Source organism: Poecilia reticulata, linkage group LG19, assembly GCF_000633615.1.
Source record: "Poecilia reticulata strain Guanapo linkage group LG19, Guppy_female_1.0+MT, whole genome shotgun sequence".
NCBI classification, from domain to species: domain Eukaryota; kingdom Metazoa; phylum Chordata; class Actinopteri; order Cyprinodontiformes; family Poeciliidae; genus Poecilia; species Poecilia reticulata.
In genome coordinates, this window is record NC_024349.1 from 26047077 (window position 1) to 26072663 (window position 25587).

Sequence of the window (25587 nt, forward strand, 5' to 3'; positions counted from 1 at the left end):
CACGAGCACGCGCGTATTTTGCCGCGTGGGCGGGGCTGAGCGGCAAGAAGACGCAGGGGGAACCGTATCTGATGGGGAAACGCGGATTGACGTAACACCGGCTTCATGGCTACGTCCTGATATCCGCCCTCTGTCCGCCATGTTGTCGATCTCTACTGCTTACCACACTCTGCCTTGCTGTACTGCGTTATAACAAAATAAATAAAATAACCGGAAGATCAGTTTTCCTTACAATTAAGCGAGTGTTCACTATTGACTAAATGTGAAATCATAACTTACTGAATTTCACTTCGTCCTGGTGGACTCCGTAAGAGCTCCTCGGTCTAGCTGGTACGGCTTGGCCATTTTTCAGGTCTGAAAAAAATCAAAGAAGATGCGAGTATTTTTAAGAGTTCAGAACATCACATGTAATAAAAATAAAAAATACAATACGAAATCTCACCCTACACTTGTTTTGGCATTATGAAAACGACAAACCACTTTCTGTAAGAAACAAACGAAGCAACTAGCCTCGCTGCATGTGCACGCTATTCATAAAAGCTTTTCTTACCGTGAGTTCGACCTTGTTGGACCGCCGCGGTGTCATCTGTTGTTTTCCGCCGGGACATTGCTTAATATCAAAACGATACTGAAAAAGTAGGTCTGTGAAATAGGACTTTTTCCACCATTTCACACAACGCATGGGCATTTTCGTTCATGTTTAGCAGTAGCGCTCATTAGCAACAGTGCAAATCTTCCTCTGGAGTTTAATGGCAGCTGCTTGAAAACTATGAAAGCGCATTACTGCCACCAACTGGACTGGAGTGTTAAATGAAAGTTGACAGAAAAAAATACATTCTAAAACGTTATTTTTTCAAAAGTTACGTGACAGTGTATTTTTTTATTATAATTAACTGCTCAAATGTTTTAAAATGTGTAGCTGTTTATTTACTCAATTCTACTTTGAGCTGTCTCCTTTTTAGTTTATACAGAATATAATGATTCATCATGTGCGAGTTATATGTAGTTCTTAACTAGCAAAACAGCTGCGGGAATGAGGATAGACTTTTGTTTCACAAAGTCTATTGTATGTAATCATGCATATTCTGCTTTTATATCAATTCAACCAAAACTAAGTTTTTCAGTGCTCCTAACACACATGTAGATGTGTGTTAGGAGCAGTTTATGTTGATATGCACACTTGGGTGTTACGGTTACATCCCTAAGTTGAGCTAAGTGTGTTCAGTGCTCAATGGTGAATGTCACATTAAATTTGTTCCATTTGTGTGACTTTGTAACATTAGAACATTTTCAGCATTAATGCCTGTTTCATACTTAAATCTCATTATTTCTCAATAACACGGAGGGGTTTTGTCCAGGTACTGGAACTAGTAAACAGGTGAACAGAAGGTAAAATGGGTTAGCTACAACAGGAATGAGAGTCAAAAGGCTGGTGCTCAACAGTTGATTTGCATTTGCATGGCCCCCAGCAACTTCATTTAAATACAAAAACCTCTTCTAAGCCCAAGGAGAGGGGGTTGATAGGGGAACACGGACACACACCGTTTTTGACCATTCTTGGCAGTGCCCTACAATTTTTCACTCTGACAAAAACTTCTTGCCGATAGCCCTCAATCTCCATGCGCACAGCAGAACTAGGTGTCAATAGCTGTCGAAAATCTCACTTTTCATGCGGGATCCTCGGATGCAGGCATCGATGTCTGGTGTCCTGCAACATTTAGATATGCCCTGGTCCAACACACCTGAATCAAATGGCTGGTTAGGACAGTCAAGTTGTCCAGAGTCGTGCTAATGACCTCTGACCTCATGATTTGACTCACATGTGTTATAGCAGAGACATCTAAAAGTTGGAGGACACCGACCCTCCTGAACTGGAGTTAAAGTTGTACAATTTTCACACAATTGTAATCACATTTACTTGCATACAGTGGAAACTTTACCTGTGGTGAGGTAGTTGAGTATTCATAGTGTCTTTACTTTAAAACCATTTTGGTTTCCATTTGTAGAAAGTAAATTACAAACATTTACCCATAGTTTGACCACTGCTTTATGGCAGAAAAAAAGTTTTGTCCCAAATATATAATTTTAATAAAGACATAATTTGATTTATACTGTAGAAAGAAAAGTGTTTACTGAATTAACTTAATTGTTTACCTCACTGAACACAAAGGACAGATGGAATATTTAAGATTTACCCAAATCTGTTGAATCTTTGACAAAATAGGTTCAAATTAACATGGGTGGTTACAGAGCTACCTAAAGTTAGCAATGAAATGTCTTAAAATTTACATGAATGTTCAAATATTTACTATAATCAATTAACAAAAGAAAATAACATAAAGCTGTGTATTCAAAGAAGACCAAGGTCAGTCTGTACAGATTAAGGAGACACCATAACATCTATCAACAGAGCAGGTTAACTACTGTAGTTGTTTGAAAGGAGCCTTGGTCCTATCAACGGCACAATTTAAATTTTCAGGTTTTGGTGTTGAACCTCCCAGAATCTCAGCTGCTGCAGATTGTCTGAAGATGCAGAGAAAAGTACAAATAGACAGTTAGTGTTAGAAAAAATTTATGTTGATTTTCCTGAACAGCTGATGCACTGACAAACCTGACTTTGACAGAACATTGCTGAACTTGAAAATTACTTGAATCACAATGTTTGTAGAAATTTTTCTATTTATGTTGATCAAATATGTACGCACTAAATGTTTTGCTGTGAAGGCTATTTTGCAATGGTGCTTTAAATAAATGCATAACATATTTATTTTTCTTAAGTATGTCTTTATTAGCTGTTGTGTCAAAATATCAGTTGAGAGAAATTTACTGCTTGTGAAAATCTAAACAATCTGAATAATATTTTACCATCTACATTAATCAACTTGAAATGAAGACAAACAGGAAAAGCAGGTCAGTCCTGGTTTGCAGATGAGGTATATATTTGTTTAAGGCCAGATGAAATGGCGTCTCTGTGTATTTCAGAAATCCAGACACAAACACGGTTTAATCTGAAGATTCTGGAGGATGTGTGAATAGGTCTGTCACGTTGAAAAATTTTACTGTATGATAAATTGTTCCAGAAATTATCTCGACAAATGATAATATTGTTCTTTTGAGACCATTTTTTAAGTAATGTAATGGTAATGACAAACTAATAATGCAAGAACACATTCTCAAAGGTCATTAAACTTTAAATTCTAATGAATATTTAACACTGGACCTGGAAGCCCTTTTTATCATCCAAAATAAAGAAAGAAAACAACTAATAAAATGAATTTTGAAGTCTTTGTAAACAAAATTGCCTTCCAAAATAAGGGCTAGTCAAGACCAAAGTACCAAACTGAAGACTTTTATTATCCAGTTTTTGGTAGAAAGAGAGGAAAAAAAGAGATGAATGATAAATCAGGCCAATGGAAATGATTGAGTTTGTTTTAATTTATCATATCATAATCATATTATTGATTATTGTGACAGGCCTATGTGGTTACATTAGACTAAATTCTTAAGTATGTTGAGAAGTCAACATAAATGAAGAGCCTTTCAGTTCTGGTGAATAAAGTCTAGCAGCAGATAATGTTCCTGCAGTACCTTCAATACTGCTAAAGCAACAAAGTACGGTTTCAGTGATGGTGACCAACATCCATAACTGCCATAATCTGAAGATGCTTACCGACTTCGGCATCATAAAACTAGATCAACCTGGGTTAAAGTTAAGACTGAAGATAGACTCTCAAACACTGCAGAGTGAATTACAGTAAAACGTAATCTGAAATGATTTATAATTACTTGATGTCTCATTATAATTGGAGAGCTTCTACTTCTACTTAGTTCAGAGGACAGACCAAAACAGACCACCAAGACGCTTCGTCTTGCTTCTTGGTTTGCCTGCCTTTTTGGCCAGCGAACCATTCCGCCACCCAGTGGTCGTTTTTCAGACCACTTAGTCTCCTGTACCGCTCAAAAATGCACAATATGTCTATAAACATTTTTGGAATATTATAAGGAAGTGCTGACATATTCTGTTTTCCACAAACGTATTTGCCACTTCGGCATAAGCACAGTGAGAAACGTACAAAGGATAAAAACACTACACTCGGAGTAAAAATCAGATGACCCAGCTTTCTGCTAGCATGTAAATGCACCATCTACACACAAATCTGGGAGATCTGGAAGCGTGAAATGAGATTCAAAAATACTTGTGCACTCGTAACCGGATGTGTGCGTAAATGCAGTTTTGTGTGTGTGTGTGTGTGTGTGTGTGTGGCGACTCATGCGTACGTTTTCAACATTTATAAGCGTAGGAGAAGGTTTTTTTTTTTACGGTTTACAAATCATGTTTCACAGCTACAGCTATCTAAAGTTACACACAAAGATGCTTACACGAGTTACAAATCCAGTATTACACACGCACAGATACTTTTACACACGCACAGATATTTTTACACGCGCACAGATATTTTGAGATTATTTTTACTCCATATGCTCCACCGTTAGCATCCATGTTTACTTCCGAAAACACTGAGCACTTCTTTTTATGGCAGTTGGCAGAACTCTGAGAACGCTGCGCCCTCTGCTGCGCATGCGGTACGCTTTCAGGTCGTTTGCCTGTTCAGACTGCAGAACACGTACAGGTCTCATATGTGTGGCAGTGTCAACGGCCCCGGCAAAAAATTCAGAATTGGGTCACTTCAGGCTGCAGTGTGAACACCGAATGACACATATGACACTTTTAAAGCAAAGTTGACATTGTTAAAAATGTCTGACAACTTGACATTAATAAAGACAGACACTCTTTGACTACTTGACATTAAACAAGAATAATCATGTCACAAATGTCATAAGTATTATCAAAATTATAATAGTTATGTATCTTTATAATTATATTTACCTGCCATTTGTTGTTAGTCTTGACTGTGACTATCATGAGACCATTTTAATTGCCATTAATATTTCCCCGTACCTCAAGTAAAGTAGCACCAGTTATAAATGTCACTAAGTGTTATTACGCTAACAAATGCTGTAATAATTAATATTCTTTTTTTAATATTCTGCACAGTGGCGCAGTTGGTAGAGCTGTTGCCTTGCAGCAAGAAGGTTCTGGATTCAATTCCCGGCCCGGGTCTTTCTGCATGGAGCTTGCATATACTCCCTGTGCATGCATGGGTTTTCTCCGGGTACTCCGGTTTCCTCCCACAGTCCAAAAAAAGGACTGTCAGGTTAATTGGTCTGTCTAAATTGCCCCTAGGTGCGTGTGTGTGTGTGTGTGTGCATGATTGTTTGTCCTGTGTGTCTCTGTGTTGCCTTGCGACAGACTGGCGACCTGTCCAGGGTGAACCCCGCCTCTCGCCCGAAACGTTAGCTGGAGATGGGCATCAGCAACCCTCCCGACCCCACTAAGGGACAAGGGTGCAAGAAAATGGATGGATGGATGGATGGAATATTCTTTTTACCTCTAGTAAAGTGGAACGCATTGGACTAGTTATAACTACCAGTTTAGTTTTAGAATAAAAACTTTGTTTAAGAATTAACAAATAATCCTTTGTTTTATTCCACGGGGTTTAGCTTCCAATTCAGCATATTATAATTCTGAAATATTGTATCCTTTCATTTGAAAAAAGGTTGTTTCAATAGTCCTTACTCTAAGTGTACTTGTACATTGGGAGGAGTTTTCTCCCAATGTAATATTTATACATTTGGCCCCATTACAATTTTTTTTCTTTTGTCGATGTCAAATTTATTTATATAGCACTTTAAAAACAGGTTTAAAACTGCACCAAAGTACTGTACAAAACGATTATAAAATAAGTTGATGAAATATTACAAGAAAATAAAAAAAAAATCTATATATACTTTTGGATCGTGTCAGCCATCTCCTTCTTTATAACCTTTCTGTAGCGCTCTGCAGACTGGGAGATCTTCCAGTCTTTGTTTCCTGGAAGCAGCTTTTTGAAGGTATCCGGAAATGTGATCATGGCTGGTTCTCGTTAACATCCTCCACATCTGGTAGCATGTCTTCATTAGGGGCTTTTGTAATTAAGCTAAAATGAGTCTTCACGTGGCTAAAGTTGGCAAAGAACACAAGTACCATGTCACATCGGCCAAGTTTCTCAATAAAACACACGAAGTTTAAATTTGCTTGATATGGTACCTCAAAAGTTGCCAGATATAAGTTTTAGTGCGCTATGTTTACAGCATGACAGCTAAAACCATTGGTAGTCATCATAGGCAAGCTTTTTATTTTTTTATTTTTTTGTCCTCCAGCTGAAAACTGGGGCATGGATTCATGTGTGTAAAATATTTGACAATTCTGGACCTTTTTCAGATTGTCCTCTTCCGTTTTTCTGTGTTACCAATCATGTTGCACAACTGCAATAAATGTTCCCTGTGAAACACATGACTGTTCAACAATATGCACATTTATATGAAATGTGCATATTGAGTCAGAAATACTGAGTCAGAAATTTTGCTTAAACAATTTTATTTATTAGAATGCCTTAAAGAAGTTGTTGTAGGACTCACTGGCTGCTTCACAATGCCTTAAAACCAAAGGCATGTTCTATGGAGAGAAAATTCTAAAAATATCTGAATTTGTAAACTGTGAGCCTGTTTTGTATTGCTTTGAATATTTTGTGTGTAAAACATGATTTGTAAGTCGCAAAAAAACATTTTGCATGACTTTGGTAACGTTGATATGTTTTTTCCTATGCCCACTCCAATATCAAGAAATTATCAATACAAAATAAATGTTGTATTGTGTTGCAATTATTGAGTACTGAGGTACTCAATTTTCCAAGGAAAAATGTCTTTGCCCTTTGTCACTGCCTACTTGTGCTGTGACGAAAGCAAAACTCTGACAACCCAGCTTTCCACCAACATTTAAATTAATTTACAGATTAATCTTTGAGGCTCTTGGAAGTGTGAAATGAGTCTCAAAAATCCTTGTGCACTTGCAAAATGATCTGTGCGTACAAGTTGTTTTCTCTGTGCATAGTAGGTGATTTATGCACATTAATTTAACCATCTGTATTTTTGTAAGATTCTTTTGGAATGTGTAATTACCACATTTGCGAGGTTGAAGTTAAAAAATCTTTTAGATGTTATTGTTTAATTTGTATGTTGTGTGTGTGTGTGTGGGGGTGTGTGTGTGTGTGTGTGTGTGTGTGTGTGTGTGTGTGTGTGCGTGTGTGTGTGTGTGTGTGTGTGTGTGCGTGTGTGCGTGTGTGTGTGTGTGTGTGTGTGTGTGTAAATTTTGTATTGATTTCTTAATATGCAGGGTTTCCTCCAGAAAACTTGCTAAGCCTGGTGGTTGAGGCGGTCCACCGTGTTTTTGTATTAAAAGATGTTAAGTTGACAAGAAATGTAAAAGTGTTATATGTTACGGGAAAACATCTCCAGTGAAATGCTATTTAAACCCACAACTAGTCTAAAAACAACAAATTTGCGCTTCTGTTTAATACAAATTAAGTCAGCGGCTCCATCAGGCCTTCAGGGGCCACATAAACGCTAATATTATAAAACAGACCACAGATGCATAAATGTAACACTTGTTTATTGAGATGAGCAATGCTGTTAAATTTGATTCAATTGTTTAGGCATACATAAATTAAAAGATTTTAAATTGTTAAACACTTAGATGCAAGATTTTAAGGAGCTGGCAAGTTTACTTTGTAAAACTTCAAAGAACAATATTCATAGTTAGATTGTTTTGTTACCATAGCAACAATCTGATGCCGTGAGTTTAATCTTTGAATTTACAAATACAAATTAGTAAATTGCTATTATAACTTATTGCTTTTTAGGCTGGTCAATTACACTGCTCCTTCTCCCATATTTCACTAAATCTAACACAGAAGCTGTTAGAGGGGCTAATATTTTTAGCAACAAAAGGGGCCCCTAAGTCAAAGTCTACTCAAGACCTCATGCAGCCTTGGACCGGCCCTGCACATTGAGTAAATCCGCTGCATTGCGCAGAGATGCGCAACAAACGGGAGATTTAATTCAATGCTGCTAATGTGGCTTTAGTAGATCTTTCATTTCGTGTCGGTTGAGTTTTTAATAAGAGTCACAGAGACTATTCTCGTCTCATAAACTATTCTCGTTTATGAGACGAGTTTCTCAGATCTCCGTGCACATTAACTCTAAGTAGACAACTCATTTGATAGGGTTTGATGCATCGTTACCGGAAAAATAATACTAAAAATACAATAAAATAATATAAAATCAACATGATGTGTGACTCAGAGGAGAGCGTGAAAGCTCCTCACCGGGCTGAACCTGCATGATGAGGTTAGCGCTGCTCGTTATCCACAAACGCTATCCACGCTGAGGTAAAGCAGCGGCTGCGCGCGAGGCAGCTGTGTGATTGGTCCACGCACTGTCGGCTTTAAATGCATAAACTATAAACCTATCTATTATAAACCTATCCTTTAGGGCAAAAAAGCGATTTCTTTTAATTTATTTATTTTTATTATTATTTTCCTAGAAACGTAAACAAGCAACGCTTAGCCTGGCGACGGAGCTAGTAAAGCATGGCAGGTCGCCAGGCTTATAATACATTGGGGGAAACCCTGATATGGGTGTGTGCATTTGAAAGCACACTTGAAAGTTGTTGAAGTCACACACAAATGTTTCTTTGAGGTTTACAATTTGTGTAAACCCAAAATTACACACAAACGCGCTTACACAGCTTACAAATCTAGTATTAAATGGGGAGGAAATACTCAATATCTGTGTCTATATGTTACAGCGGTTTTATTGCCTCTATTCTTCTAGGGCCACACCCAACTGGATGTTCGTGAGGAGCCTGTGCTCTTCCCGCCAGGGTTCCAGCCTTTCACTGTGGTCCAGTGCCAGCCTCCTGCTGTAGTAACAGCCCTCAATCTACACTCGGAGTGGAAGCTGGTAGCCTTTGGAACCAGCCACGGCTTTAGCGTGTATGATTACCTACAGAAGAACAATGTTCTTGTCAAGTAAGTACAAAAGAAAGAATGGGTGGTTTGTATTTGTTTCTAATATATTTACTGTAGCATTTGTGCTCTCCATTAGCTGTTTTTTAACACTGATTAATACCTGGGTCTGTACCTACAATCTAACCATTTTAAATGGATTGAAGATGCAACTTTATGCAGGAATTCAAGATTCAAATCGAAAAGGCTTACTCAGTGCTGCTGTCCTGCATGAAGCTAGCGCAATTAGGCCTAGCATATGTCATTTACGCAGAATGCATTGCAGCATAAACATGGCAATGTAAATGGGAAAATATTTAAATTCATAAAAAAAAACAGCTTACAGTATTTTTACTGTTTTGTTTTTACAAAACAAAACATCTTATGCGTATCTAGGGTCGGGTCGTGGGAGCAGGGGCACTGCCAGGAATCTTGGGCCCCATGACAAAAAATTCAATTGGACTCCTCTGCGCAACAATTTCTTGAGTCTTTGTGGCCCATCAAAAGCGTCACAATTTTTAAAGGCTTGCAACTGCCTTGCTTTTTTTTTGTTCAATACTGAGACTAGCATAATATTCACTGCTAGTCTTACATTTACATTTTTTCTATCCGTTTTAGATTACTGAAATGTTTCTCCCCATGTGCAACAGTTATAGGCAACGTGCAAAATATACATGAAACGATCTAGATTTCTCAAAATCTAGATTGCTTCTAGATTAGTCAGACAGCAGCAGCTCTATCCCACGTCCCTCCTGGCCTATCCTCTCTTAAGTGAAATTAAAGCTGCAGTATGTAACTTTTATAAAAAAAAAACATTTTTTTATATATTTGTTAAAATTATTATGTTGTGACAGTATGGCATGAGAGATAATCTGTGAAAAATGTATTTTATCTGCCTTCTCCCAGTGCTATCTAGAAAGAACCAATCAGAGGCAAGAGGTGGGTTTTAGCGATGTAAATCACAATCTCGTGTGGCTGCTCAGCCTCCTTCCCCTTGCCCTGTGCTATGCTGTAGCTAGCAATAAGTTTCGCAACAATAAGTTGTTTCTCCACCATTAGCACAGTTAGTAGTGAGTGAATGAGGTTGATTGACAGCACTAAGACCCTTCTCCTGGTTTTTATTGGTTGTTTTAGGCCAGAATATTGCGCTACTTTAGCCAGTAATAGTAGTTCAGGGAGGAGGTGGAGAAGACTGATTTTTTTCAAATGATCTGACTTGAACAAATTGTCACAATATGGTGCCAGCTTTTACAAATATGGAGAAAAATTTTTTTTATTAACGTTATATACTGCAGCTTGAATAAAATGCAACTATATAGACTGCGGCGGCAGCATGTCTGTTGGTCTGTGTTACCCAGAAAGCAGTTGGGCACAATATCGCAACAGCAACACCAACACCGTGAGTGAAACGATTGGGGCAGCCTACTATATAAAGTACTTTACGAATGTGGATGTGTAATAGAGTACGGAACAAATTGGCAACCCAAACTGAAGCCTTATAGTGCGGTGCATATGAAAAAAGTTTTAAAATAGGCCATTTGTTGAAGGTGCGCCTTATAATCCGGTGCACCTTATAGTGCGGAAAATATGGTAATTGACTTCCTAACAATAACCAACCGTTTTGAGGTCTTTGCTGTGGTTGTTTTCATGCTCACCACAGCACAGAGACTGTCTTCGTAAAAGAAACACGGACTGTGGAAGAACCACTGTGCTCATTGCTCTGAGGTGGACCTCAGTGCAGCTTTTAACATTGTTGATCATAACATATTACTGAAACAGCTGGAGAGTTGTGTCGGACTCTCTGGTCCAGTGCTCAACTGGTTTGAATCTTACATATAGAACAGGGATTTCTTTTTGTCAATAGGAAACTTCTTATTAAAACGGACAGAAGTCACATGTAGGTTATCCCAAGGTTTAAACCTACTTATTCAATATCTACATGCTCCCCTTTGCTCAGGTTATAACAGGAAATAAGATTAACTACCACAACTATGTTGATGATACACAGCTCTACATTACGATGTCACCAGGAGAGACATAACCCATCCAATCACTGAATTGGATGGGCTTAGAACAGGTAAGTGTGTGGATGTGCCAAAACTTTCTCCAGCTTAACAGAAAAAAGGAAGAGGATTGTCTAGAGTCAATGCAGTTACTACAACTAAAAACCAGCGATCAGGCCCAAAACCTGGGAGTAGTGATGGACTTTGACCTGAACCTTCAGAGCCACATTACAAAGTAGGCCGTCTATCACCTGAATAACATCTTAGAGGATTAGAGGACTTATGTCTCAACGAGATCTGCTCTGCATCCCCACAACCAGAACCAAATGAGAAGCAGCATTCAGGCTTCTATTCGCCACAAATCTAGAACAAGCTTCCAGAAAACTACAAAACTGCTGAAACACTGAGTGCCTTCAAGTCTACACTAAAAACCCAGTTATTTAGAGTTGCTTTTGAAACATAATCGATTAAGAATTTAATGATGACACCTTACTAGAAGTAATGTTTTGCATCCTCCCCCACCACCGGAGCAAACTCACCACCAGGTCAGCTTCACGCCTCTCTTCACCTGAGTGTCCAAGACATGTGGCCGCAGATCCAATGAAATGACGACAGTCTATCATTGAACTGCGGCCTAGGGTGTCCTGGTGTCAAGTGCACATATGAACTCCCTGTTATGGACAGTGCATGACAAGCACATAAGTCCAGCAACAGAACACATCTCTAGTTCAGATCGGGTCATTGCCGTTGGGCATTGAAATCCCCCAGCAGAACAAATGAGTCCCCAGGAGGGCCACTCTCCAGTACTCCAAAAAGGGAATTGGTTGGCACAACAGAATCTGTCCCCCCTTTCATAGGCAGAGGAAGGCTACCCTCTCATTCACCGGGACAAACAATGTACAGGCACCAAGATGGGGGCAACAAGTATGCCCACTCCTGCCCGGCGCCTCTCACCATGGGCAATTCCAGAGTCCAACCCCTCTCCAGGAGACTGGTTCCAGAACCATAGCCACACACTCATCAAGGTGAGACCAACTACTTCTCGCAGGAACCACTTAACCTCACACATTAACTCAGGCTCCTTCCCCACCACATCCCAAAAGCCAGCTTCTGCAACCAAGGATCGGATAGCCAGGTTTCCCGCCCTCGGCCACCACCCATTCCGCACTGCACCCCCGACCCCTTTGGCCCTTCCCACAGATGGCACCATGTGGTGGTGAGCCCCTGGGAGGGGGACCCATGTCTCCTCTTTGGGCTGAGCCCGCCAGGGCTTCATGGGTAAAAGCCCAGTCACCAGGCGCTCGCTAGCGTGCCCCAACTGCAGGGTGGGACCCCAGTGATCCACGTCCAGGCGAGGGAAAACTGATTCCAATGGTATTGCTCGTCATAAGGGGCCTTCAGGCTGCGCTTCGTCTGGTTCCTCACCTAGGGACCTGTCTGCCTTGGGTGACCCTACCAGGGGCGTGAAACCCCAGACAGTACAGCTCTTAGGATATTGAGTGGGACACTCAAAGCCCTCCACCATCATAAGGTGGCAGCCCATGGAGAGGGTATTGATTTTACATCTAAAGTAAATATTTCTCAAATAAAGTCTATGAACACAACTAATCATGGATCCCTCTAAAATACAATATGTGAAATGGCTGATTTTGGTTTTGAGAAAAGCAGATAAAGATGTTAATTTGGGAAGATTTGCTTTATCTTCCCATCATAGTCCCTTGAGGGACTATGATGTGATGTAATTTTAATATTACATCACATCATAGTCCCTCCAGAGTATCCTGGGTCTCCTCTTGGCCTCCTCCCAGTGGGACGTGCCTGGAACACCTCACCTGGGAGGCATCCTAACCAGATGTCCGAGCCACCTCCACTGGATCCTCTGGATGTGGAGAAGCAGCAGCCCTAGTCTGAGTCCCAGGAGTCTACTCAGAGACTCAGAGTAGATGGGGTGAGAGGCTCTCACCCAATCTATTTACCGGAATCTATATTTATGTAAATCTATATTTACTTGAAATATAGATTAACTGGTAAAATTGAGAGCTTTGCCTTTTGAATCAGCTCTCTCTTTACCATGACATAGCAATACAGTGCCCGATTCACTGCATATGTTGCACCAATCTGCTTATTGATCTTTTTCATTTTTCCTCACTCATGAACAAGATTCCAAGATGCTTAATCTTTTATACCTGGGGCAGGATGTTTTCCCCAGCCCAGAGAAGGCATTCTACCCTTTTTTGGCTCAAGATCATGGCCTCGAATTTGGAGACACTGATCCTCATTCCTGCAGCTTGACACTGTTGCGAACTGCTCCAGCAAAAGGAATAGATCACAACCTGATGAAGCCAACAGAATAACATCCTTTGTCAAAAGCAGAGATGTGATCCCAAGGCCACCAAAAATGGATCCCCTCAACACCTTGGCTGCACCTAGAAATTCTGTCCATAAACATTATGAACAGAATCGGTGACAAAGGGCAATCTTGGCAGAGTCCAACTCTGACCAGAAACAAGGTTCAAGGTTTGACCCTCTTCCCTAGAACTCCTGAATAGACCAGGGGGACTTTGTATTTTGTGTACAAAGTTTTTCTCTCTTGCTCTCGATGAAGGTGGACGCTTTTTTCCTCTGCTCTCTCCCTGCCCTAGTCTGCCCTGCTTTCTCTGTTTTTGTCCTGTCTTTTTCTATATTTTTGGAGCCTTTCTTTGCACATCATCCAAATCTACAAATTATGGATTTGGTCAACCGATCTCTCAATGCAATTGATCTTATTTTCGACGAGACGTCTGGGCACAGGAGAGCTCTCTTGTCCTGGGGGGACACACCCGGCGGGATTCACCCTGGATTTATTCATAACAGGATTTTTGCCGTTTTCAGCTTGTTGATTTCTGGATTATCAACAAATTTATGACGGACTTGGCCGAACTAGCAAACACTCAGACTGTTGGTGTGGACAGAGACGAGGACTCTAAAACTCACTAACGAGTTGAATCGATCTTGGAAAAGTTGCTAGTTTCGGCTCAGTGGAATGGCCAAACTAATTTGGATGATTGGGAACTGAGATGTATCGGAGAGACTTTAGGGAAGATTGAAATGTATAATCTTCCCGACCTAAGACATTCTGTTTCTGAATTGGCTTTCCCCGTGTGGCCTTGGAAGGGCTGCATATCTCTAATCTCCTCGAAGATATGTAAACGCAACGCTCTTCCCTCCTGTATCCATGGAGTTGCAAAGAAGCTAAACGCTCCTAAGGACATCATGGATTGATAACAATACCTCTATCGGACTCTGCCAGGATGCTCAGTAACGTTCCTTCATGGCCCTTTGACATCACCCCCTTCACTTGCGTCTTTGCTTTGTTTTGTCAGAAGGGCAGGTAACAATATTCAATGTCCATTCCTCTTTTTTGTTTGTGGAGTACGCCTATTTAAATCAATATTATACAGCCCAGAAATGGAATCAGAATTAGAATTAGAATAACTACGAACTTGGAATCCAGAAATACTTAACAGGAACAGTCACTGCTTAGTTTATATTACTTTTAACCCAGAAAAGGATTTAGAACTAACTTACAATTGTGGAGTACTCACTTTAACCCAGAAAAGGAATTAGATCAGTCACTCTTTAGCTTATTTTATTGTAGAGTACTCACTATTTAAAAATGGAATCAGATACTTAGCAACCCTGAACAGAAGTACTTAGTATACATACATTAGATTAGTTTTCTTTCCTCATTTTTCTTTCCTTTGGTTTATTTTGTTTGTATTTCCTTTTAACTTATGTAAAGCACTTTGAATTGCCTTGTTGCTGAAAATGTGCTATATAAATAAAATTACCTTACCTTATACAGTCACAACAGAACACACTCCTAATTTTCCAACATTGAATAATTATTGTTTTCGTATTACAGGCAGCGTTGTTGTTATCAATGCATTCCCTTTGTTTAGTGGCTCTCTTATTGTTCGAATGTCACCTGTTGCGGTTCTCATGGTTAGTTTGTTTTGAAGGAAATTTTATTGTTCACGTTTCTGTCGGTTCTTTAAATTACAGGTGCACATTAAATCCCAGTGACCAGCTCGCAATGGAAGGACCTCTGTCCAGAGTAAAGAGCATAAAGAAGTCCCTACGACAGTCATTTAGAAGAATCAGACGCAGCAGAGTTTCCTTGAGAAAACATCACATCAGCAATACCAACAAGGTAGCATTAACTGGATCAACACTGTTTTATTTTATCCAGCATAGCATTTTGCTGTTCTCTACACCTGAGATTTCTTCCTACATAGATTCAGGAGGCAAACGCTCGTCTTGAGGCTGAACTGGCCGAGATGGAGCTGGCTCCTGTCCAGAGGAAAATTGAAGCTCGGTCCTCAGATGACTCCTTCACTGGCCTTGTTCGAACTCTATACTTCGCTGACACCTTCTTGTCAGATAGTAAGTACTGATCCCAAACACTGATGAAATTAAGCTCTGTTTATGCACGACGACACTGGTTTGGTGTTGGTTGTTTTGGAGACTGTAGAAAGTACATTTATGACTTCAATTGGCTGGAATTCATGTATCCAGCCAATTGAAAGGAAGGCGAGACCTTAGACTTACTGACAAAGAGGAGGAGACTGCGTATGCAATAGCCAGAAGTATGACATTCTTGTTCAGTTGGTTTTAATACGTGGTTTGTCATCATCTTGTAGGTTCACACAACACCCCCTCCCTGTGGGCAGGGACTAACGGTGGAACAGTGTTTGCATACATTCTCTACATCCCTCCTGCGGAGCACAGAGCAGATGAAGCTCTTACTGCACAGCCAGGTGAGTGTTTTTACAGAACTGCAGTGTGTCCTCTCTTACCTCTGGCTGTATAACACTTATCTCATTTTTTCAGCTAAGGAGATCCAGCTGATGCACCGTGCCCCAGTGGTTGGGATTGTGGTGTTGGATGGTCACGGGGCTCCTCTGCCTGAACCTTTAGAGACGGCCCATGACCTGGCTCGCTCACCTGACCTGCTTGGCTCACACCATGTGTTGGTCATCTCTGAGGAGCAGTTCAAGGTCAGAGGGGAACACATGATGCACAGTTAAACTTAGCGGCCTTTGTAAGGAGAAGAGAAATGGAAAGCTGTGTAGCTGACAATGATTCTTGGTTTGGCAAGTAATAATGGGACAGTAAAATCATAATTATTTTTGTCATGCTGTGATTTTTACGCACCTTACATCCATCATATGGCGCTTATCTGATTTTGCGTTGTGGGTCAGCAGCCTAAGCAGGTAGACCCAGACTTCTCTTCTTCTCTCAAGCCACTTGGGCCTGCTCCTACGGGGAATCCCATGGTGTTCCCAGGCCAGCCGGGAAACGTAGTCCCTCCACCACATCCTGCCCCAACTGTAGGAGTTGTAATATCTCAAGGTCTTGTTCATAAATGAGAAAAATTGTTGCGGGGTATCAATTGGCAGATTGGTGCTGTGTCTACAGTGATGCAGGCGCAGTACTGATCTTTCCTGGTGCAAAGAGCTGAGCCAAAAATGTGCATTAGATTTTGTAATATGCTGTTTCCCTCTCTCTCTGGTGCTATACAAATAAACTTAACAATAAAAATAATAGATTTTATTCACAATGCTCTTTATATCTTATGATCTCAATGGGCAATTGAATTGAAACATACATTTTTCCTCACCATATGAGTGTGTGCTTTGCATTAATTTATTTTTCATTGTGAATTAAAATATGTGGGATGAGCAGTTTAATAGTGACAGAACATTTCTCCTCGTGGAGGTGAAAGTTAGTTGCAGAACCAGGGATATGTGGTCAGACTAACATTAATCAGAAACTGGACTTACCTATCATTTTCCGTGTTTAACTTAGCTGTACCAGTTTTAGTTGGCACATAGCTTCTCAGTGAGTGCTGTAATCCATTTACCAAACTGTTCCAGTCATGCTGGAAATATTCCTTCATACCACCAATTTGCTCGCCTTCTTTTTAATCAACAGTGAACCATTCATTAAGAGGGATGTTTATATCCCTTTTCTTTTACAAATTGATCTTCTCAAATAGAAAACTACAAACGTTTCAAGTACAGTTTAGTTGTCCAGCTTTGTAAACTTGGTCACTCCATCCCTTTTATTTTTACTGAAACTCAGCTCCAGATAAAAATGTTTTTTGCTTGATTAAAAATAACTATTATTTCTAGTGCAAATATTTGATCTGCTTACAACTAGAACTGGATGTATAGCGACTTGTTTTCAAAATTTTTGCTGAAAGTTTTGCTGTATTTTTGTGTGTTCAGGTTTTCACTCTGCCAAAGTTGAGCTCTAAGATGAAGCTTAAGCTGACTGCTGTGGATGGGTCCAGGGTGCGGAGAGCGGGTCTGGCCTGGTTTGGCAGCAACCGAACGGAGGACTATGGGGAGAGCGGATTGGTTTTTCTGACCAATCAGGGTGACGTGCATGTGTTGTCACTCCCACATATTAAAATGCAGATTAGGTACCCCTGCATCCGACGGGAGGATGTCAGTGGCATCGCCTCCTGTGTTTTCACCAAGCAAGGCCAGGGTAAACGTGCTTCTCTCTATTGATTTTTGACCTGAGATGCTGTTTCCTTTTTAAATTCTAATATATGCCAAATAATTAAGGTGTGTACAAATTCACTTGGTATTTAGTACGTTGTCCATTGATGAGACTTTGTCAATGGTTATCATCTAGATGGTATTAAATTTGACAACATTCTGTTAAGAAATAACTAAATCTGTAGTATGTAACTTTTACTAAAAAGTTATCCTGGAGGGGGTGCTGTGGTGGCGCAGGGGCAAAGCACAACCCATGTACTGAGGCCCTAGTCCTCATGCCGGTGGTCGCAGGCTCGATTCCAGGCCTGGTGACATTTGTCACATGTCTTCCCCCTCTCTCATAACCCTCCTTCCTGTCAAACTACCTTCAAATAAAGGCCACTAGAGCACAAAACACAAATTTAAAAAAAAAGGAAAGTTATCCTAGAGAAGAAAACATTCCAGAATTGGAACATTCTGAAACCAAGATGGAAAAAGAAACTTCTTAGGCTAAACTGGACCTTTCTCATTACATATTCTATGCACAGTCTACAGATGACTGCTGAAATTGAACAGATCAGTAAAAGGATCAACTTCAGAAGTTAGCATCCTCCCAGGAAAATCACAATCAATTCCTAAATAACCACACATCTGAAAATGAAACTTTATTGTCTCTAAAGGACAACAAACAAAGAATGCAGATAAATTTATTTACAAACACAATAAAAATTACAATAACTGTGACATCCATAATACACACAGTACAGTGTGTATTATAGACAGAGGCTGTAGTAGTCTATCAGTTTATCATCTCAGATTTTGTTATTGAGGTTAACACTAACGGGGACCAATGGATTCTTGTAACCTTTTGTGTTGCATGTTTTCTCCATGCATTTGTGGGCTGATGGCAGTAATCTGTAATGAGGATAGCTGGGGTGAGCAAAGATACATTAAGCCTTCCTCCTTCATAGTTGGGAAGCTCTGCAAGACCTAAAATGTATATTATAGTTCTCAGAGAAAAAAATGGTATTGGCCAAAAACCGTTGACAGAACAAAGAACGTAGAATTCTGAAATGTCTTAAGAAAACTGCTGTTAGGGCCTACTAATCACTAAGAACTTGCCCTTTTACAGGCTTTTACCTGATGTCTCCATCTGAGTTTGAACGATTCTCTTTGTCAACTCGCTACCTGGTGGAACCTCGCTGTCTGGTTGAAGCTCCTCTTCCTCCAGTCTTTTCTAACCAACACCAACCAAAGCTTGAAGGAGCCTCATCAGCCCTCAGGTACATGCTCTCTCCCTATTTTCCCTTTTGATTTCTAGCTCATTGCTTCAGTGTGTATCACATACACATTTGTCTTTTTTCTTCGTCTAGATGTACACAAGATACTGAGGATGCAGGTAATTTAATTTCACACACCAATTCTGCACTGGCATTTGGCTTCTAATGACTGTGTGTCTGGGTGTAGTGTAGAGTCAGTTGTTGCTGTTGACTAATGTGGTTGTTCAAGAGTTCTTTTTATTTAATGTCATACATTCATCATGCTTGTGACTGTACTAAAGTAAAGGATCCTCTATTTGTCTGATTGTGTGTTCTAGAAAGTGCAGCTAGACGTGTTATGGAGCATGCGTTGCTGAATGATGAAAGTAAGTCCTTGAGATAGTGAAGCGTGTGATGAAACATGGAACTTAAAATTCCTCAATGCAGAATCCATTTCTCCCTAGCTTACCCTTTTTTATTCTTATTTTGGTATATATTGAAGCATGTGCTTTTCATATTGGCAATAAGAGTAAACCTTTTTCCCAAGAAATGTTTAATTTACTTCCAGTATAGTGAGAAGCTTTCCTCTGTGACTAACCAGGACTAACACAAAGATTTAACTTGTCTAATGTCTTTTTCCCAGAGGTTCTACTGGAGATCCAAAAGTCTTTAGAGGGTGACCAGATGTAAGTATCTTTCCTGAATCCATCAATCTTACTTTTAGAAGCAATCAATGGTCACTAGTATTTTCTTAAAGGATAATTTGTTGTTTACTTTCAAAATATGAGTAAATCTATTTAGGCTGGCTAAAAAATAAAAAAAATGTGTGAGACTAACGGCATTGCACCAACTTTTTGCAGTGATATCTGCTGGTGGTACTGGGTGGCAAATAAAGTTTATAATGGATTTGGTAAATTATCTGAAAAATCCAACATTGATAGTCTAGAGACTGTTTAAGATTTTTAATTCAACTTAAGACAAACCAAAACTTTAAACAAAACTTGGGATTCTTCACTATATGGAAAAGCGAATACAACTCTTCCAGCCAAACATTCTGATATTTTTTTTAGCCTCCAGACTTTTAGTGCACTCAACAATAAGCTTTTTTTTTGCAGAGTTTCTATATTTAATATTCTGTATCCATGGATATAAAAGATATTTCTATATTTACATGTTCTTCCCATTTATTTTTAATGTAGTCACGCTTGGGAAGTTGTCTTCAACTTTGATATAGTTTTGAGAACTCTTGTGGTTATTTTCTTGTACCTCTACTTTAAAACTGCAGTATGTAGCTTTTATAAACATTTTTTTTCACACATGTATTTCACATAAAGTTCTGCTTTCTCTCAGGGTTCTGAGTGTTATCTAGAAACAACAAATCAGAGCTTGGAGGAGTGCTGTTAATCACCCTCACATGCATGCTGCTCATCCCTCTCCTCCTTGCGCTCTATGCTACCTGCTATGCTAGCAGGCTCTGCTGTCTTCCTGACATACCTGTCAAGTTTTGGATTTAAAAATAAGGGAAATTTTCCACCACCTGCTATGAGTCGTCCCACCATTCCAATGGAGGTCCAGTATCCCTTACATTGTAAGGCAGGTTTACAAGAAATTTAAAATAAGTTCTTTTTAAACTGTGCAAATTCCCCACTTGAAAAGGGATGGATGATCCCATGCAGACTCTTAATGTCAGGGATTTACTCGAAGGACCAAATAGTTTTCCTTGCTTTTACTTCCATTTATTTTACAGTGTATGGACATGTTCACCGTTGATCCAGAAAGTGCAGATAAAAACCTTTAAACAAACCCAAAAAATAATAATTACTAATCTGTATAAATTAATTTCACTCAAATGCAAAGGAAATGGCAAATTAGATAATACCAAGCAACCCATCACGAATTAAACATATAAAGTAATCAAAATTAAATACACAAGTAACTAGACTTATGTTAACTTTAAACTTAACTTTAAAGTTCATTTCAAGTTAATATTTATATTTACATTTCATACATTTCTTAACATACAAACATCTGCTTCCCAACATTAATAATAAATATTTATTATAAATTTAGCTTTAAATTATTCAAGTAGATGATAAATTAATTAACAATTGAACTCGGTACCCAAATCCATTTCAACAATACAATAAACAATTCAATCATAAAAGTCCATCAATCAATGAACGGCAAGCGTCAGCGCCACTTCAGTTTGGCTGTCACTATTAGGTGTTAATGATCTGATCGGCCAAACTGGAACGTAGGAATGTAGACAACTTTGCGGTCCGATCTCATAACAATACAGCTCATGTCTTACCGGCTGCCTCTCTGTTCATCTACAAGATCATCCAGCTTTACACAGGTTGACTTGGATCTGTGATTCAAACAGTCCGCAAACTCCTGCCCTCTTTGTTTGGCGGCTTTCTCTTCCGTCTTCTCTTTTTTTCCTTGTCCGTCCCTCTTTTAGGTCCGTGTGGAAGCACATGACTTTTTTGTTCCCTTTTTTTTTTCTTTTACTCTTTTTTTTCTGATTTGACTTCACAATAACTGCCTGTCAAACACTTACAAAATTGTCCTGCTTTTCAATTAACAGTTAGTTTTGTAACACCTAACTGTGTTACACCCCACCGTCTAAAACCTAACTGTGAGGCCATCTTTGTTTGGCAGGTGTATTTGGCAGACCATCACTTTTTGGCACAACACTTGGTTTGTTTCCACTGTCGGCACTAGCCTTATGAGAACTGCCTCCCCGGGTACTGCAGGTGGTAGTTTTCGCGAGGCTAGTGACTTCATTCAGTTTGGAGAGGCACATTAACTCTTATTTGAAAATATTATGTTACAATACTGAAAAATTACCAGAAAATACTAATACGACAGGAGAGAGGCGTAAAATACAGTAATTTCCCGGCCAAAACAGGAGGCTTGCAGAGCCTTAATGCTCAGACTAATTAGTGTGGCTATCGATGACGACGAATAAATGGTTTTCTCCACCATTAGCACATTAGCTACCAGACTTGGTCAGGATTCTCTTGCAAAGCAGATTTCTAATCTCAATGGGATTTTCTTGATTAAATAAATTGAATAAAAAATATACATGCATACACATACACAAGGGTGGGTAACAACACTAAGACACTTCTACTGACTCTGATTGGTTGTTTCTAGTTAGAACTAGGAACACAGAGAAAAAGCAGAGGAGCTCCATTTTTTCACAGATAACTGTTTAATTCCGTACTTTCATGGCATGTTGACAGTTTGAACAAACATGTAAGAAGCATATTCTTTTCTAAAAGTTATACACTGCAGCTTTAAAACTCTTACCATTCACTCTGGAAACTACGGCTAGCTGGGGTTTTACCTGGTTTCAGTGTGTCTCCTTGTGCTTACTTGTTCACTTTATTGTGTCCTGTTATAGTTCCATATACATTATTTTATTCTATGCAACAAATGTCTCAATTTCTTCTTTCATTTCCTGGTTGTTGCTCACATTTATTTTCCAGAGTGTTTTGTTCCTTTTAAGTAAATGAATATTGATAAAGACAATAAAATGATCAGGTAAATCAGTTCTTCCCATTTTGTAATTATCTATTCCATCTTCCATATTTATAAAAATAAAAAAGATACACTTGAATAAACGTGTGGACAAGACAAGAATGTATTGTCTCTTAAGCAGATGAAGATCCCGCCATACATCAAACATCTGCAGCTCTATTAATTGGCTGAATACATTTCTTCATTATCTGCAGACATAAGCTCATACAGCATTTTACGAAGTCCTATCATGAATAGGAGGTGCATATATATTAATCAAACTAACAGCAGGAATTCCAGTTTCCCTTTTAGCAATAACATATTTATCCTCTCCTTTATTCTTGTGATTTTTGTTTTGTTATTTTTTCAAAGAAAACCACAACTGAGATGAGTATTGCCATTTCCTTCTTGGCACACTCCTTACAAGTATGAACTAAAAAATTGGCTTTTATATAAACCCTGACACGGGTAAGAATAATTTGAGGTCTAATTATTTTAGTATAAAGTCTCCAAAATTACCTTAATCCAGTTTAAATTACATTACAAAATGTGGATAAAGATAAAGCGCTGAATATTTTTTAAATGTACTTTAGATTAGAAAAAGTGCTTTTTCCTTCATTCTTCAGTAAATGTTACTGTACTTAAATACAGAATAGTCTAAGCCTTTCAGTTTTAAGGTTGAAACTCTTTGTGGTTTGTCTAAAGGGCATTCCCAGGGAATAATGTGAACAATGCTGTTGCCTGAGATCAGGTTTTCAACTGCTCAGGTAAGACTGCTTAATTATTCTCGTATTTTGTGCATTTTGGGTAATTTACTGTTTAAGTTTTGTTTTTGTCTCCTTAGAGAATAAACCCATTAAAATGTATGAAGTGCACTGCAGTCACACAGCTTCTCTAACCTCCTGCTTGGCACACACAACCACTACTGATTCCTGATCCTTCTAAGAGCCATTTTAAATGGAGGCCCAAAGGCTCAGTGTTGCAGGTGTTTGAGTGCCTTAAGGATGCAGCAGACTGAAGGACGAGTCCAGGGCCTGCCTGTGCCTTAAACACGGCCTCCTTGGCATGGTGACTCGCTTCCAGCTGGAAACTATATTAAACATTTTCCTTTTCCTGCCCACAATCTGAGTCCATCAAACCAGTTGTGATCAGTCCTTAGAGAGGCAATGAATACCTTGATTGTGGTAAAAGTAAGTTTGGAAAAAAAATTTAATTTGAAGTTGTGGTTTTTTGTTTTCTTATAAACTAAGATGTTTATGGGTTTTGTTGTTTGTTTGCCAGTATTTGTTTGTATGTATATTGTAGTGATACACATGAATTAGCTTGATGCCTAAATTTAAAAATATATACTTTAAAAATGTACTATACTATATTTTTCACCCAAATTCTTTATACCTTCACACATTTTTAACGCTACACTAGGTAATTTTATATGGACACATTCTCTAATAACGTTCATGCAGTTAACTAATTTTTAATTTACTGTTTTTTTGGTTTTACTAGGGGTCATAATTTTAATAATGGCCTTTCAAATGTAGATCTTTGTTGTCTTACGATTTCTCCCTTTCAGAATTTATGATTTTCTGTAATCATAAGATAAGGAAAAAGGGCTGTTTCTAAATTAAACTCTTATTTTTTAGGGAAAAAAAGATTGTTTGTTAAAAAAAAAATGGGGATTCACACTACATTCTCAGTCCCACCCCTTCCTGTTAGCTGTGAGGTAATCTGACCACAGGTACTTGTGCACTACAGCTCAGCACACTGTTCTTCTTTTGGGGGGAACTTTTAGTTTTATAAATATTATTATTGTTTTGTAAACTGTTTAAGCCAGCAATAATTGATGTGATTTTGGAATGTAATTGTAAGTGATGATAGAAAATTGTTATATACTGTAATATGTATGTGACAACTGTGCCTATTTTAACTGGGATCGGCTGCTATTTAGATCACACTAGAAAATATTTTGGTACTGTATGTGTTTGAATGCTTGGTGTTTTAGCATCATCTTGCAATATATTTTTGTAGTAAACTGATTATGAAACCTGATATTTTTCAGTTGTATGAAATTTTACACTGTAGTTTTCTTATACACAATTATATGTTTTTCTTAAGACCTTTTGTCTGGTGTCATGTCTGTGGTACAAAGGTTTGTAAGAAATTACCTTGTTAAACAGCTAATATCTTCAATTTCCATTACCTCCATCTTAACCTTGAGTTAAGCTTGCTTGCCAGCACAGTTAAAATCATAATCAATAGAGCAGCAATACATTATTCACCATAACAACCACTAATTTTAAAAAAGGCATAAGATCAGACGTTTTCTTCCAGCTTTTAAATAATTTGAGCAAGGACGATAGCATGCTAGTGAACTGCTGCATTATTGTAAATAAGAACTTACCTGATTAAGGTTGAATTTAAAATGTTGAATTTAAACTTTTTATTTCCACCCTACAAAGTTCCCGAATGCCTCTGTCCAGAGCTGTTATTGTATGAGAATAAACAGGGTGTAAAGTTTTAAATGCTGCAACTTCCGTTTCCTTGGCACACTTTTGCATTCGTTTACAAAGACTTGTGAGTAGCAATGAAAGAGCTGCATCAGCCAAATAAACCACCTTACACAACTTTATTGTGTGCTATGGATTACCAGACACATAAAAATCTGGTCCCTGATTTGTCTAGTAATCCATAGCACACAAAGTTGTCAAACACTTTGCCACCTTCTTCGCTTTTTGGTTTGGTATTCCAAAAGCAAACTTTGTATAATGATCAGTAATAAGAATGTATTTTGTATTACTTGGGTCTGGTTCAAGTGGCATCTAGTTCAGGGACCACAATTTGATCTAGCCTCCTAAAAAAAAAAACTCAACATCACTAGGGTTGTACAGACTTGGATGACTCCATATTATATACGAGGAAATCATGATTTAATCAGACACTTCAAAGGCTTGGGATTGTGGAGCACAAACGGAAAACTAACTGGAAATAAGATGTGAAACTTTTATTGCACATCAATAACTGCACCAAGAACAAAGTTACCGGATTTTTTCCTTATGATTTCATGTTTAGTCGTTCATAACTTCCAGAAAACATGGCATTTGGCTTGCAAGTGGAGCATCAGTACTCACTCCGATTTTGATGAGAGATTTCAGCCTTGCATTTAAGAGAGCTTTCAAGCTGCTTCAAGGAATGTGCAAAGTCTGCACCATCAAAGTTAGAGGAAGGAAATGGTTGTTATTCAAAAAGTTTGAAAATTGTGAGCAAATGAACTTTTTTACAATGTAACATTTTGAGAAATTTCAGGCATTTCCTAAAAATTTAAAGGAAC

General features: G+C 38.8%; 1 protein-coding gene across 1 annotated transcript in view; it reads left to right on the forward strand.

Moving 5' to 3' along the window:
- The window catches only part of llgl2 (LLGL scribble cell polarity complex component 2), a 108113-nt gene extending 83738 nt beyond the window's left edge, over positions 1 to 24375 (forward strand). The window contains exons 16-27 of the mRNA XM_008438116.2: positions 8773 to 8969; positions 14993 to 15140; positions 15226 to 15373; positions 15631 to 15747; positions 15821 to 15987; positions 17221 to 17485; positions 18611 to 18761; positions 18852 to 18877; positions 19076 to 19123; positions 19381 to 19423; positions 22968 to 23029; positions 23107 to 24375. Coding sequence (XP_008436338.1) covers positions 8773 to 8969; positions 14993 to 15140; positions 15226 to 15373; positions 15631 to 15747; positions 15821 to 15987; positions 17221 to 17485; positions 18611 to 18761; positions 18852 to 18877; positions 19076 to 19123; positions 19381 to 19423; positions 22968 to 23007 — 1350 coding nt within the window. The 3' untranslated portion in view covers positions 23008 to 23029; positions 23107 to 24375. The remainder of the gene's footprint in view (positions 1 to 8772; positions 8970 to 14992; positions 15141 to 15225; positions 15374 to 15630; positions 15748 to 15820; positions 15988 to 17220; positions 17486 to 18610; positions 18762 to 18851; positions 18878 to 19075; positions 19124 to 19380; positions 19424 to 22967; positions 23030 to 23106) is intronic.
- Positions 24376 to 25587: the final 1212 nt, after the last annotated feature.